The 13,237-nt window shown below is 55.5% G+C and overlaps 7 protein-coding genes across 7 annotated transcripts; 3 read left to right on the top strand and 4 right to left on the bottom strand.

Moving 5' to 3' along the window:
• Positions 1-173: 173 nt before the first annotated feature.
• On the bottom strand, positions 174-2,295 carry SETTUDRAFT_165644 (uncharacterized protein). The gene is made up of 3 exons (XM_008032287.1): positions 1,736-2,295; positions 754-1,678; positions 174-692 (listed from the first exon to the last, which is right to left on the bottom strand). The coding sequence occupies exons 1-3, from the start codon at positions 1,940-1,942 to the stop codon at positions 304-306; spliced, it is 1,521 nt and encodes a 506-aa protein (XP_008030478.1). The 5' UTR covers positions 1,943-2,295; the 3' UTR covers positions 174-303.
• A 924-nt stretch (positions 2,296-3,219) lies between these two features.
• SETTUDRAFT_165642 (uncharacterized protein) lies at positions 3,220-4,014 on the top strand. Its single transcript, XM_008032286.1, has 3 exons — positions 3,220-3,351; positions 3,438-3,530; positions 3,630-4,014. Exons 1-3 carry the CDS (start codon positions 3,333-3,335, stop codon positions 3,725-3,727), a joined length of 210 nt encoding a protein of 69 aa, XP_008030477.1. The 5' UTR covers positions 3,220-3,332; the 3' UTR covers positions 3,728-4,014.
• Positions 4,015-4,024: 10 nt separating this feature from the next.
• On the bottom strand, positions 4,025-6,526 carry SETTUDRAFT_44078 (uncharacterized protein; the record flags this gene model as incomplete). Its single annotated transcript, XM_008031979.1, has 3 exons — positions 6,156-6,526; positions 4,601-5,064; positions 4,025-4,525 (listed from the first exon to the last, which is right to left on the bottom strand). Exons 1-3 carry the CDS (start codon positions 6,388-6,390, stop codon positions 4,028-4,030), a joined length of 1,197 nt encoding a protein of 398 aa, XP_008030170.1. The 5' UTR covers positions 6,391-6,526.
• A 1,617-nt stretch (positions 6,527-8,143) lies between these two features.
• On the bottom strand, positions 8,144-9,857 carry SETTUDRAFT_142234 (uncharacterized protein; the record flags this gene model as incomplete). Its single annotated transcript, XM_008032285.1, has 2 exons — positions 8,144-9,652; positions 9,699-9,857. The coding sequence occupies 2 exons, from the start codon at positions 9,855-9,857 to the stop codon at positions 8,144-8,146; spliced, it is 1,668 nt and encodes a 555-aa protein (XP_008030476.1).
• Positions 9,858-10,136: 279 nt separating this feature from the next.
• SETTUDRAFT_23433 (uncharacterized protein) lies at positions 10,137-10,718 on the top strand (the record flags this gene model as incomplete). The annotated part of the gene is made up of 1 exon (XM_008031873.1): positions 10,137-10,718. One exon carries the CDS (start codon positions 10,137-10,139, stop codon positions 10,716-10,718), a length of 582 nt encoding a protein of 193 aa, XP_008030064.1.
• Positions 10,719-10,906: 188 nt separating this feature from the next.
• On the top strand, positions 10,907-12,463 carry SETTUDRAFT_23432 (uncharacterized protein; the record flags this gene model as incomplete). Its single annotated transcript, XM_008031872.1, has 3 exons — positions 10,907-11,050; positions 11,097-11,880; positions 11,931-12,463. 3 exons carry the CDS (start codon positions 10,907-10,909, stop codon positions 12,461-12,463), a joined length of 1,461 nt encoding a protein of 486 aa, XP_008030063.1.
• A 208-nt stretch (positions 12,464-12,671) lies between these two features.
• Positions 12,672-13,217, bottom strand: SETTUDRAFT_157034 (uncharacterized protein; the record flags this gene model as incomplete). Its single annotated transcript, XM_008032284.1, has 2 exons — positions 12,672-13,157; positions 13,206-13,217. The coding sequence occupies 2 exons, from the start codon at positions 13,215-13,217 to the stop codon at positions 12,672-12,674; spliced, it is 498 nt and encodes a 165-aa protein (XP_008030475.1).
• Positions 13,218-13,237: the final 20 nt, after the last annotated feature.

Below are 13,237 nucleotides of genomic sequence, written 5' to 3'. Positions count from 1 at the left end.
GCGAGAACCTAAAAAAAAAGTCGCAAGAAAACACTGGATGGACCATATGGTTCAAAATCCTACGCCCATACATACACACACGAATGGCTGAAAAAGGGGGGCTTCGGAAGGGATTTCAGCGCGGGGAAACCATGGTTTGGATGGACAGAAGGTAGAGAATCAGGCCTGGGACATTTCTCATTTCCGTCTTCTTGATTTGAGAAAAATAGGTTCCCGTTACCAAAACAAGCATCGTCATTTGCTGAGCTGTTACACACGGCCAAACCAGCAGCGTATTAGAGAAAAACATCGATGCCCAACGAATTAAACCCTCTCGACCCTCTCCATGGCAGCGCCACCCTTCTCTCCAACAACGACAACGCTCTCCTGCCTGGCAGGATCCTTGCTCTCGATAGCCGCACCCTCGACAACGTGGTTCTTGCCGCCGAACACGGCGTCCATTTCCTCGAGGCTGACCTGCTTGGTCTCGGGCACAAAGAACCATGTGAAGATGGCGAGCAGCACGTTGATGGCGGCGAACATGTAGAAGGCGTAGAAGCCCTCGTTCTTGAGGAAGATGGGGAAGAACTGCTGGACGATTGAGTTGACGACGTTTTGCGTCTGCGAGCACATGCCGACGGCTTGTGCGCGCACGTTCATGGAGAAGATTTCGGCTGTGAAGATCCACACTGTGGCGCCCCATGAGGGTTTGTCTGGCGAAATTGAGTTAGTGGGCTGGTTTCCTTTGGGGGAAGCATTGCAAGGGTAGCTTACAGAAAAAGGCAAAGAGGAACATGAGAAAGAGAATGGAGATGCCTACGGATTGCGACTTTGCTCCGTTGGGTAATGTGGGTGTTTGCGTCTCAACGGTGGCGGCGATGAGCATGCAGAGACCCATGCCGATGCCGCCGACGATGAAGAGGAATTTGCGGCCGAAGCGGTCGACGGTCCAGGTTGCGTTGAGCGTGAAGAGGATGCTGAATGTGGCGTTGAGGGCGTTGATGAGCGAGATTGTGTCTGCACTGGTAAAGACCTTTTTGTAGATGATGGAGCTGTACGTGTTGAGGGTTCCCTGTCCAGTGATTTGCTGACCGCCGTTAACAATCATGGCAATGTACATGCGCTTCCTGATGGACTTGTCCTTCCACAGGACAGAGTATCCAGATGAGATGGCCTCGGCTTCGAATTCAATGGCTTCGCGGATGGTGGTGATTTCCTCCTCGACAGCCTCCTCCGAGTCACGCACACGACGAAGCGATTGGCGCGCCTGTTCGTAGTTGCGGTTCTTCTGCACGTACCAGCGTGGGGACTCTGGGATGAAGAAGACCTGTGACAAGATGATGATGGGGACAAGCATCTGGAAGATGACGACAATCTTCCAGTCCCATTCACCGAGTTTCTTTGGGTTCTTGGAGGTGCCGAAGCTGATCCAGTAGGCAATGAAAGAGCCGACCGAGTAGAACATTTGCCAGAAAGACATGATTTTGCCTCTGATTTCTGATGGACAGAGCTCGCCAATGTAGATGGATCCAGCCGTGAGCGCGAGACCTTGGCCAATACCGATGAGGACACGGCCAGCGATGAAGACACCAATTTGGCCACGGGGAGCAAATGTTTGCATCAACGTCGCTACGATGACACACAGGGCTCCAGCAGCCATACCCATTCGTCGACCGGCGAAATCAGCTAGAGGACCACCCTATGGGACGAGGTCAGTATAGATTGCCGGTACAGCTCTTCACTGAGGATATCTTACCATGAAGAACCCAGCTGCCACAGCACCAACAGTGTAGGAAGTGTTGATGGCTCCAATGATGTTGGGGCCTGGGTTATTGAAGTAGGCAACCCAATGCTTGGAGTTCTGAAGGGCGTTGAAAACAGACGCATCATAGCCGTAGAGCACCATGCATGATGCTGCAACGAGCGAAATGTACCAATTGTACACTCTTGTCGAGGACACCATCTTGACGGTATCTGGTCGTGGATATCCTCTCAAACAAAGTGACAACAAAACGATCGACTTGACACGCGATCAACGAGGGTGTCTGGCTCAAACACCGCGAAACAAACTGCGGGTGGTCCTTAGAGAGAGAGTTCTGGACTGGAGAGCAAACAGCAGAGACTGGGGACGTGGCCATATATACATGCTGATATGCATGCCCACCGCGGAACGCCTGCCATGCAACATGACAGGAGCCCCATTAAACCCCATGGGCTCGGGACGCTCATACCACGTCGTGGGAATCGCAGCCTTCGCCTCCAGGCAAACAATATCACCCACGAATCACCTTGGCCAGAAAGCCTCAAGAGCTTGCTCTAGTGGCCTAACGTCGAGCGCCTCCAAATTCCCAAACCCGTGCTTGGATTAGTGAATCTGGGGTAGTATCTGGGGCCTGACGGTACCTACACACTTGATGGCCAGAGAGATTTGGTCCACTTGATGATGGGGCTGGGCATGGCCTGCTGGATTTTCCCACGAATGGGCGCGGTGTGACTAAGTGTTGGGGCGCGGTTGTTTCGGTGAATAGCGACGGGGCATAGAGCCGAGATAGCGACCAGTGCTTCGTCTAGGCTCTGAATGGTCAAGATTGCCGGGGGCAGCATCGCAATTGGGTAGTAGTCCTTTGAACCACAAGCCAGCCAAGCCTCGACACAAGGAGGATGCGGCAGGTGAAAGCTTTTGGCTGCCGTCTGCGCCGTCTTGTTTCTGCGTCTCTGGGCTTGGAGGCTGTTAGAGGAATGCTTGATGTTGGCCGAGTGTGGCGTCGTTTAGGCGTCGCCGTCTCAGCTGTCGCAAAGTCGCCATTTGTTTTTTCTGGGCGTGGAAGCGAGGTTGGATTACAGCCAGCTCCCGGTTCATGCTAGGTGTAGAGTACATGCCCCGATAGCCGCCTGTGGAGCCCTTGTGGGTCGTCGTATTGGTTCGTGTGCGCTGACCTGGATATCGCATCCTGCATCCTTTGGGTTGAACCAGGGAGCCAGTGCTGAAGCCAGCAGCAGCCGATATGCGGTGTACCGATTTTGGCGGAAGCCAGAGGGCTCACGCGCGCATTGCTGCTAGCGGTCCATTGCAGATATATTTGGATAGACTGCAGCCTCGCGGGAAGCCCGACTGGAACCAGACCAGACCATGGACGCCAAGACGATCAGCTGATGGGATCACGTGCGCTTGAGCCACAAAGCGGTGGTGGCGGTGCGCCCATCCATCCATCCCACTTTTCCTAGGCGTCGAGACCGAGACCCTTCTCACCGCCCGCAACCGACCACCGTTTTCCACGCCGCGAGCGAATATCTGCCACGCGAGTTTACCGCCAAACCACCAAACAAGAACACAGTCCATATACCTCGGAAAGATGCCTTCAGGACAAGGAGGTAAGCGCCCACGTCTCTGTACAAAAGCGATGCGGGGCCATGGAGTGAGTGAATTACGGGACTGGAAGACTGACGGGAGAAACCAGCGGGTACCAACCCCATCCACAACAAGAAGCCCAAGAAGAAGGCTGCCGAGCTGGACGAGGACGACATTGCACACAAGAACAAGCTCGCCGCTGGTGCGTACCTCTCCGTATCAATGTCGCTACCGAGCGCCATGCCCTAGGCGCCACCGAAACACGAGGCACACTACGGACTGACACACTGACGATGCACAGACAAGAAGGCGCGTGAGGAACTCGCCAAGACGGTCGGCAAGGGCAAGGGACCCCTCAACACGGGCTCCCAGGGCATCAAGAAGTCTGGCAAGAAATAAGCGCGTGACTCAGCCTGACGAGCACAACGAGCCACGAACGATTTGACATGAAAGATACCACGAGCCAGGAGTCATGATCGGGAGGGCGTTCATATATACACGGTCTTGAATGCATGAATATACCCACCGCTCATCCTTCGTGACCTGAGAGACGCTGTTTCTGCGTTAGCTGCGTGGCTGTATTGCACCGCCAATGTTGAGTTACTGTTGAAACATCCACAATGACCGACAATCAGGAACTAATGGATAGGTATCTTCAAGTTCTTACGTCTTCTCCAAGTCAGCAGATGAAGTCCCGTCTCATCTTCCGCTCTTCCCAACCCCTTTCAAATTGAACAGTGTCTCGGCGTTGACCCAAGCAACCCTCTCATACTCTGTCTTTGTCAAGAATCCACTTGCTTTAAGTTCTTCTATCAACTCCTTTCCCCTCTCCTCAAACGGGTAGTTAGTTGCGTACAGCACGCGGTCCACAGGTATCTGCTCGAGCAGCGCTCTCAAACTCGACAAGTCTTGTGCATCGGCCGTCGTCAGGTAAATATTGTGCTGCCACACCTCGAGGAACCCACGCCTGGGTCTTTCACTCGCAGGGATACTGGTCAGGAGATGTTGTATGCGAGGAACCAGTGAAGGCAAGGAACCCGGATGCGCAAAGATAAGCCGAAGATTCGGATGCCGGTCAAAGACTCCGCTGAGATACAGCTGGACCAGCGGAAGAGGCGACGCAGCATGCGCGGTATGCAGATGAGTAACCAGCGGCGCAACAAGACTCGAAGCAAGACCATGCTGGTACTCTGGAATCTGCTCCCTCGTCAGCCTTTCTCCTCCCACAGCTCCACTCAAAGCAAAGGAGGAGGCGGAAAAAAGGTCCAGTACCTCCGACACCAACGGCCACATCTTCCTCACCATAATCGGCACCCGTAACTTCTCCGCCTGACTCCAAACCTCATCCCACTCCTCCCCCTCCCACCCGCACACCGGACTCCTCGCCAGCGCAATCACGCCACCCACAAACCCATACCTCGTCACGCACCGCAGCAGCTCCCTCGCTGCTTCTCGGCCGTCCGCGGGCAGCGCCGCCAGCACGGCGAATTTCTCCGCGTTCATGACCACTGCCGCTTGCATGGCATCGTTGTGCTTTGCGCAGGTTGGCGCGGGCACTGCCACGGGCACGTGGCTGATGATTTGGCGCGTGTGGCCTAGCACACGCATGTCTTTTATGCGGGCGGCACTGAGATTGCGGAGCTTGGTCAGCGTCGGAGGCGGGATCTGGTGGAGTGAGGGTTGCGTTGGCGATGAAGAGGGCGACGTGAAGGGTAGGCTTGGTGTCAGGTGCGATTCTAGCGTTGCGATGAGGGGTGTAGGTTGAGTTCTTGGTGTTGCAGTTGCGAATTTTGTGGCCATTTTTTTGAAACCTGAATTGCGATATTTTGGAGCTAGGAATGGGGAGGTAGGGAGAGGTGGACTAGGCGTAAAGCAAAGTGTATATATATATATGTGTGTGTGTGTGTGTGGAAAGAGAAGGGGGTTTTTGTCTAGAAATTTGCATTTTGGAATTCGCTATGAGGGAGGTGCATGTTTAGGGTGTGCAGCTGCGAGTTTGCATGTCAAGGGCAAGAAGATGTCGTGTGATGGCTCGTGAGTGAACGCACGTGACCTAGAAATCACGCCGTACATACACATATCAACATTTTAACACGCAACATAAAAAAAACCGGGTTTTCAAACCCACAAACCTTGAAATAGTAGCATGCGAGATAAAACAGCAAATCCATGTGGCCTACACCTAGTCATGGACGATGGAAGGGATCCTTGCTAATTGCGCGTCACCTCAATCCTACAGTGGCAAAGTCCACGTCACTAACGAGAGATAACAAGAAGGCAAAGTATGCGTGTGTATCAACAATTTAATTTCATACATGTTCTAACACTGAGGCCATGCACCTCCTAGCACACAGTACGTCAGCCTCTCGGGGCTTTTTTTTGCAGACGCAACAATCTGACGACATGCATTACATTCCTTCCAGTTTCCTCCTTTTTGTTTCTTTGATTTCCTTCTCCTCGGACCTTTGTCCGACTTCTCACGTGACGATGGGCATCCCAGATTTTCGCCTGAACAAACATTGCTCTGGACTGGGCGATGACGGTGGGGGGTTAGAGCAGAGATGCTCGTGTATGGTGGCGCTGGCAGCCACAATGGGATGGTGTGGTGATGACGTCCGTGTACTACAGCGGCTATCGGCTGAGCAAAAGAAAGTCACGGCGCAGGGCTCGTCAGGTGTACGACTAAGACTCTTCCAACACTTGGTTGAGGGAATGTCTGGCTCGAGTATCGTCATGGCGGCGTAACCAATGGACATTGATAGGCGAGTAGGGTAGGTGTTTAGAAAAGAAACAGCCTAGTCTGCGTAGAGTCAAGTGTGTTGGCGACGACTCTTTTTGCCGGCAATGGTAAATGCCCGCTTGATTTTGCTTTCAGTAGAAGTTGGCGAAGTCGGGCTCATGGCGGCAGAAGTGCTTCCGGAGCGGCGCGTCTCTGAACTGGCTGAGGATTGGGAAGAGGAGCGTTTGCGGCGCTCCTCTGCAAGGATGTCGTCCAAGGAGACATTGAGATGGGGGTGGCTGATGGGGACCTCTTGGAGGTTCTCGACGAAGCGGGATGCCATTGCGGTAGCCGTGGGGATTGGGAGGTTCAATGGTTGGGGTCGGTAGTATGTAAATGCAAAGGGAATAGTTGGGTGGGGAGGCGGGAGGCGGGAGGGCTATATAGGATGGCCAGAAGGCTATTGACGTGGGTTGCAAATATAACGTGCAGTTGGACAGAGGATCCTCGCGTAAAGGGAAATGAGCAAGGCGGCGGACAAGGTTCTAGAAGTCTGGGTGGCGTTGTTCGGATGCACTGTACCAGGAGGGGTGGACAGGCACAGGCGTGAGGGCCGGAGATGAGGTTCGGCAGCGAATGGGCGGGAGCGAGGGTCAGACGAAGTTGAGCCGAGCAGGCAGGAGGACGCAGACCGGGCGGCGACGGGGGATTTTAAAGGGAGGCGGCGGCCGTGTGGGTGGGTGTGTGGGTGTGGGTGTGGGTGGACGTGCAATAAAATGACCATGTGCCATGTGGGCAACTGCAATGTGAGGGAGAGGGAGTGGGAGAGCAACGGGCGTGCAGGGGCCAGCGATTCAGGGTCTGGGTGATCGCAGAGGTCTCGATGCATAATAACGGCGGCGCTAAGAGCTGGGGATGACGTGCCGGCGTGTTCTGGACGCCCGCCCGCCGCCTGCCAACTGCTTTTTTTCTGCTGCGGGCGCAACCGTGTGCGACCAAGGCCGGGTTGGGTGTGTGTCACGCAGCCCCTCGCCCCCAACCACACCCACACCCTCCCGCATCCCACATCCACATTCACACCCATCCCCGACCACGACGCCCGGAAATAGCGCCCGCCCGCCTGCAAAAAGAAAAAGCAAGGCATCGTCGCCTGGGGAGACGCCTATTCTCGCAACCGCATCCCCTCCACCACAGCACGCGCAATCCTTTTGCCACGATCCTCCGCGCCCGCAGATCAGTGCGATCTCCAGGCCACCACCACCACGAAACAAGGCCGGGCCTACTGCATCCATCCAAGCACGCCGTTCGTCCAGCATCCCAGTGCTGTCTAGGAAGCTCACGGCAGTTTGTTTCGTTTCGTTTGGCCAGCGCCAGCACCAGCAGCCAATGCCACATCGGGCCCGCGCAAAACAAAGGCGCGCACGAGGGAGTCCATGTCAATGTCTGTCGTCCCCGGTCAGTGACGTACGACGAGGCGCAAACCAATATCTCAGCCACGGCGCTGGCTCTGCCGCCTGCGGTTGACCCGGCTGCAGCTGCCAGCGACCGCTTGCGACATGGGCGGCGCGCAGCAGGCAGCGCCATTTCAATGCGCTACGTGTGCGGTGCCGTGACAAAACACCACGGCCAGACATCATCGTGCATCCCCTTGGGTCCAAACACTCGAGCGCTAGGACCCTGCGTGGGTCGCTTATCCTGTCAAATGGTGCACGGAGCCGAGGTTTGCATCGCCGGCTGCTCTTTGGAAATGCCTACCGAACACTAGCCGCGTGTACATGGTCCTAGGCTTGGGCACCAATCCAGGCCCTCACCAGCACAGTCGTCGGCTACACTGACACCTCCATTCCAATTCTGCCTCCATGGCCTTTGCAAATGCGGGGGGCCCGCCTGCATGCACATGTGCGCCTCCACCAACAGCGCTAGCCACCATACACTACAAGTATACCAGTCGCCAGAGCCCTTGGTTGCCACGCTCTAGGGTCATGTGGCCCTCGTGCGCTGCTCGTCCATGACCATCCCGACATTCGTTATTCTGAAACGTAAAAAAAGCTGCCTCGTCACAGCGCCGCCGCTGCGGGCTTGCCCTCGACGAGTCATTACCACCGTCCTCGACCACGTCCTCCCCTCCCGCCCCGCCCTCGACCTCTATGCCCTTGACCACGTCCACCCCCTCCATGTCCCCCTCCACCCCTTCCCCCTCCTCGATTGGACCGCTGCTGTTCCGGCCTCGGACCGTTTTGCATTAGCTGCCTCCGCTCCTCATCTGATGCGTCAAACACATTAGGGATCTGCAGTAAATCACAGAACCTTTGAGTATGCGGGTTGCTATACTCGCGTGGTGGTTGCTGCACGTGGATACCCAATGCGGCATCGTACACAGGCGCCGTCTGCGCAAAGTCTTCCGGCACTGTCATCTTGCCCGCCTTGACTATCTTCTCCTCAACCCACTCCATTTCCTTTTCTATCAGCGGCCGATAGAAGGCATCCCCCTTGTCCGCAGGGACCTGAGCGTGCACGTCGCCAACCTGTAAGTCATCAGCAAACACCCGGGTGATGGCAAGCCACTCCTTGTCGTATTGTAATTGCAAAGGCCTTTCTATCGCCGCTGGCGTGTGTGGCACAATCTCTAGCAGCTGCAGAAAGTTTCGCTTAGGCAAACACTTATCAAGTGCCAGAAACTTGGTCATCGTGTTTGTAATGTCTTTGGGGAAGGGCAGAGTCGACACCTGCTCCGTCTTGGGACGGGAAAACGACTCGGGCAAGAGGTCCCGAACATCCTGCGGAACATCCGACTCGTCCTCGGCACTGCTAGGCTTGGTTGTACCGCGCTCCTGGTCCTCCATGGCGGGTGCAGGCGGAGTGCCATCTTCATCCATGTCCAGATCAATCTCCGCATCGTTCTTCGGTGCTGGTGCGGGCGCGTCACCTGCCACATCGAGATCCATCTCAGATTTCTTCACGGCTGTGCTTTCGGATTTGGCGTCCATGCTCTCTTGTGCTCTATTATGAGTGTCTGTGTGCTCCCACACCGCCGGAAATTTGGCATGCATATGGGCGCTAAACCAGTGCGGTGGCCGCAGGCGATCCAGGACCGCTTTTGCAGCGACACTGCCTAGGGTGCCATCTTTGGCCTCTTGTTCAAAGTCTGGCTTCCATTTGAAAAGCTGCCGATAATTGCCCTTCCACTCCATGCCGCGCGGCCAGTCGTGACTTAGTCCAATATCCACCTGCGTGCGTATCTGGAGCAGCTTGCGGACGTCGAGCTCCCGAACGTGATAGATGCTCCTCACGTCGTCGCTGTTGTACGGCAGGCGCTCGTAGTGAGGCTTCTTGTAGTTGTAGCCTTTCCAAATTCCAGATAGACCCGCGATTCGAAGGGGTCCCAACCGCATCACGTTTGCTGCGCCCATGTAGTATATCCTCGGTGCAGCCCACCCGCCGTAATAGAGTTCCCACATATAGTTGCTCGCTTCGTGGTTACCGCCAATGAACATGGTGAGATAGGGTGCGAGGCGTGCGCCTGAGTAGTATTCGTGGAAATCGTGCATAGCGTAGTATTTTGACGGCATCGATACTGCCTGGAGATCGGACGCATTTCGAACCGCCTGCAACGTCAGATATTGCATGAGTATTGCAATCAACAATACGTACCTGGAAGTCACCACCGATAATCAGAAGGTCAACGTCAGGCCAGCCCTTCATCTTGCACGACTTCGCGACCGACGCATAGATATCATGCAGCACTCCGTGACCACAACCCTCTATTGCTATCCGCAGCCCATGACGTGCGATCAACTCAGGCGCTGCCATGTTTGGCGGCGTGAAGCAGCTGGTGTTAGTGAACTCAATTCGCTAATGGCACGACCACGATACCGGCGAGTTTATGGGTGCAAGCATTGGCGCAAGCAAGCAACCGTGATGCAGACTGAAAGTTAACACTGGGATCCAAAAAGCTATCGAGCGAGGTACGGCCGAGGGACCTGCAGCTGCTAGCGTCGGAGATCGGCGTTATGACAGGAAGCGATCACGTGGTGACACCAGACTTGCAGCTCGGTAGCTCTGCATCGAGATCATACAGGTGCTCCAACAATGGCACAGACCGATCCAACCGAAGCAAGGGCAAGGTTCCTTGAAGAGGCTGCTCACCTCCTCGCTGTCCCTTCGCCAATGGCAGCAGCGTTCGTCGGAAGAGCACGTAACAAGCTAGTTGAAGATGCTGAGCTCGAAATTCCAGCCAAGGAAGCCAATGCCTATCGTCGAAGTATCTGCAACGCCTGCGGAAATGTCATGATTCCTGGATGGTCCTGCAGAGTTTCGAGCCATCTTCCAGGCAACGGCATCACCAGAAAAGAGAAGAAGGATTCCAAAAAACCGCCACAGCTAGACAGGACCATACACTATACATGCCTCATGTGCCATCGGGAAACACAACAAGCACTTCGACAGACACCACGCAGAAAGAGCAAGAAATCGGCACCTGTGCCGGATGCACAGCCTGTCCCAGTTCCAGGAAAGCCTACAAAAGAAGTTGACAGCGCGCCCAAGACGCTGAATGCAAGCAGTAAACAGCGGCAAAAGGCACGAAAAGGTGGCCTCCAAGCAATGCTTGACAAAAAGAAGTCGCAGGACTCGGGCAGTGGCGGGCTTGATCTAATGGATTTTGCCATGTAAACTCCGTAGGGCTGAGTAAACGCGCCTGCCAGGATGCGCCGCGGCTTAGCGAAACCCCGCCATGCGACGCGGGGCGACTCAAAAAAAATTCGACCAGTTTCGTCATAATTCTGGCGAAGCCTCCTCACAGACACGCACATTCAGTTTCCTCAAGTCCCACTCTACGACCAAGTCACACAGATTCAACCATGGCACAGCATCAGAGTCTTGCAAAGGACCTCTTCGAGGACATGGGCCGCAAGGTCGCAGAGGCAAGCGCCCAAGGAGACAACGACGAGGGCAGCAAGGTTGTCGACGAGATTGAAAGCCTGTGCATGAACTGCCACGAGAACGTAGGTATAGCTGCAAGATGTATCTACCTAGCTAACACTTCCCAAGGGAACTACGCGCCTGCTCCTCACCCGCATACCCTTCTTCCGCGAAATTGTTCTCATGTCCTTTTCATGCCCGCATTGCCACTTTAAGAACTCCGAGGTCCAGCCCGCTGGCGAGATACAACAGCGAGGTGTCCGATTCTCGCTCAGAATCGAAACCGCCGATGACCTCAGCCGACAGATTATCAAGAGTGACACTGCCATTTTCCGCATCGAAGACATCGATCTCGAGATACCCGCAGGCAGAGGGCAGCTGACTAACGTCGAGGGCATCATCACCATGGTTGCGCAAGACTTGGAGCAGAAGCAGGACGAGAGAAAAGAGGTGGTACCAGAGATCTACGAGCAGCTGCAGGGTGTGATCAACACACTCAAGCAGATGTCGAGCGGAGAGAAGTTGCCGTTCAAGCTGACCATGGACGACCCTGCCGGCAACTCTTCGATTGAGCCTCCCACTGTCCTCTCTGCGGGCAAATACTCCCGAAACGAGTACCCACGAACTGCCGCACAGAACGAGGCGCTGGGCCTTGGAGACACCAACGGCGAGGCACCCGCCACAGAAATTCGACCAGAGTACCACGCTTCGCAAATGTACCCTGAGATGCCCTCTGCCCATGCGCCCATGGTGAACAACGTAGACGACGATGATATCGTGGAGAACCAGGTCTACTCGTTCCCAGCCAGCTGTCCCGGATGCACAAAGCCGTGCACTACAAACATGAAGATGGTCAACATTCCTCACTTCAAGCAAGTAGTCTTGATGAGCACCGTGTGCGATCACTGCGGATGTAAGTTTGTTCTAAGAAATGGAGCACAGACGATTGCTAACGCACTGCAGACCGAAGCAACGAGGTCAAGACGGGAGGTGAAGTTCCTGAAAAGGGCCGCCTCATCACTGTTGCCGTTGACACGAAAGAGGATCTGTCGCGAGACATCCTCAAGGCCGAGTCATGTGCCATGTCTTGCCCTGAACTGAATCTCAGTGTCGAGCCTGGTACGCTTGGTGGCCGGTTCACCACCATTGAAGGTCTCCTGACACAAGTCCGCGACGACCTGAAATCCTCCATCTTTGATGCGGGCGATGGCGGCGACTCGATGGACGCCGAGACGAAGCAGAAGTGGACCACTTTCTTCAACAGCCTCTCTGCTGCTATCAACGGCGAGGACAAGTTCACCATTGTGCTCAGAGACCCTCTTGCGAGCAGCTATGTTCAGAGCTTCACCGCGCCAGAGCCAGACCCACAGATCAAGGTCGAAGACTACGAGCGGACAGAGGCCGAGGAGGAGGATCTGGGTCTGAGGGATATGAAGACGGAGGGCTACGAGCAAGAGCATGCGGCGACGAACGGTGCGACGAGCAATGGCGCCTGAAGGAATTGGGCAAAGTCCACGTCTTGTAGATTTCCTTGACTCTTGTTGCATTGGGTCGGCGCTTCAGAAGATACCAGGGCCTCGCCAGCCACGATGAGCACAAAATGATTTCATACCCGAGTACATGTTGGCCGTCTGCGGTGGTGCCTGTGTGATATGCGCGGTGATTTTGCGGTGTTGCTTGATTCTTGTCTGGATGCGCAGGTGCTCAGCCCGCCAAGGGGTTTGCATGTATCGTGACACTCTTGATCTCAATCCTCTCCTGCGGGCGCGACTTCTTGTCCACGTGCACTTGCTCCATGTCGTCGAGCGCCTCCCAGCCCTCCAGGACCTTGCCAAAGACGGTGTTCTTGCCGTCGAGGTGCGGGGCGGGCGCAAGGGTAATGAAGAACTGCGAGCCGTTGGAATTGGGCCCCTTGTTGGCCATGCTCAGGATGCCGCGGGCATTGTGGCGGAGGGCGGGGCGGATCTCGTCGTCGAACAGCTGGTTGGGCGTGTCGAAGATGGACGCCGACGTCTTGGACTTGGGGTCCGAGGCGGGCGAGCCGGTCTGCACGATGAAGGAGGGGATGATGCGGTGGAAGGGCGAGCCGGCGTAGAAGCCCGAGGCGCAGAGGGCGAGGAAGTTCTCGGCCGTCTTGGGGACCGTCTCGCAAAAGACCTCGAGCTTGATGTCGCCCTTGGTGGTGTGCAGCTGGGCGCGGTCAGCACCACATGGCAGGGTGCGGGCAGGGCAACTTACGGTGACGGACATGGCGGGTTGAGGCTGAGTGT

Source organism: Exserohilum turcica, assembly GCF_000359705.1.
Source record: "Exserohilum turcica Et28A unplaced genomic scaffold SETTUscaffold_7, whole genome shotgun sequence".
Lineage (NCBI taxonomy): Eukaryota > Fungi > Ascomycota > Dothideomycetes > Pleosporales > Pleosporaceae > Exserohilum > Exserohilum turcicum.
Note: the sequence above shows the minus strand (reverse complement) of the source record. Positions and strands in the feature narration are given on the sequence as shown.

Excerpts from the sequence above, each read along its gene's own strand:
- SETTUDRAFT_165644 (XM_008032287.1), bottom strand. The coding sequence starts at position 1,942 with ATGGTGTCCTCGACAAGAGTGTACAATTGGTACATTTCGCTCGTTGCA. Across the intron at positions 1,679-1,735 it reads TGGCAGCTGGGTTCTTCATG|GGTGGTCCTCTAGCTGATTT; the intron begins GTAAGATATCCT and ends CTCGTCCCATAG. Across the intron at positions 693-753 it reads GTTCCTCTTTGCCTTTTTCT|ACAAACCCTCATGGGGCGCC; the intron begins GTAAGCTACCCT and ends CAATTTCGCCAG.
- SETTUDRAFT_165642 (XM_008032286.1), top strand. Across the intron at positions 3,531-3,629 it reads CAAGAACAAGCTCGCCGCTG|ACAAGAAGGCGCGTGAGGAA; the intron begins GTGCGTACCTCT and ends GACGATGCACAG.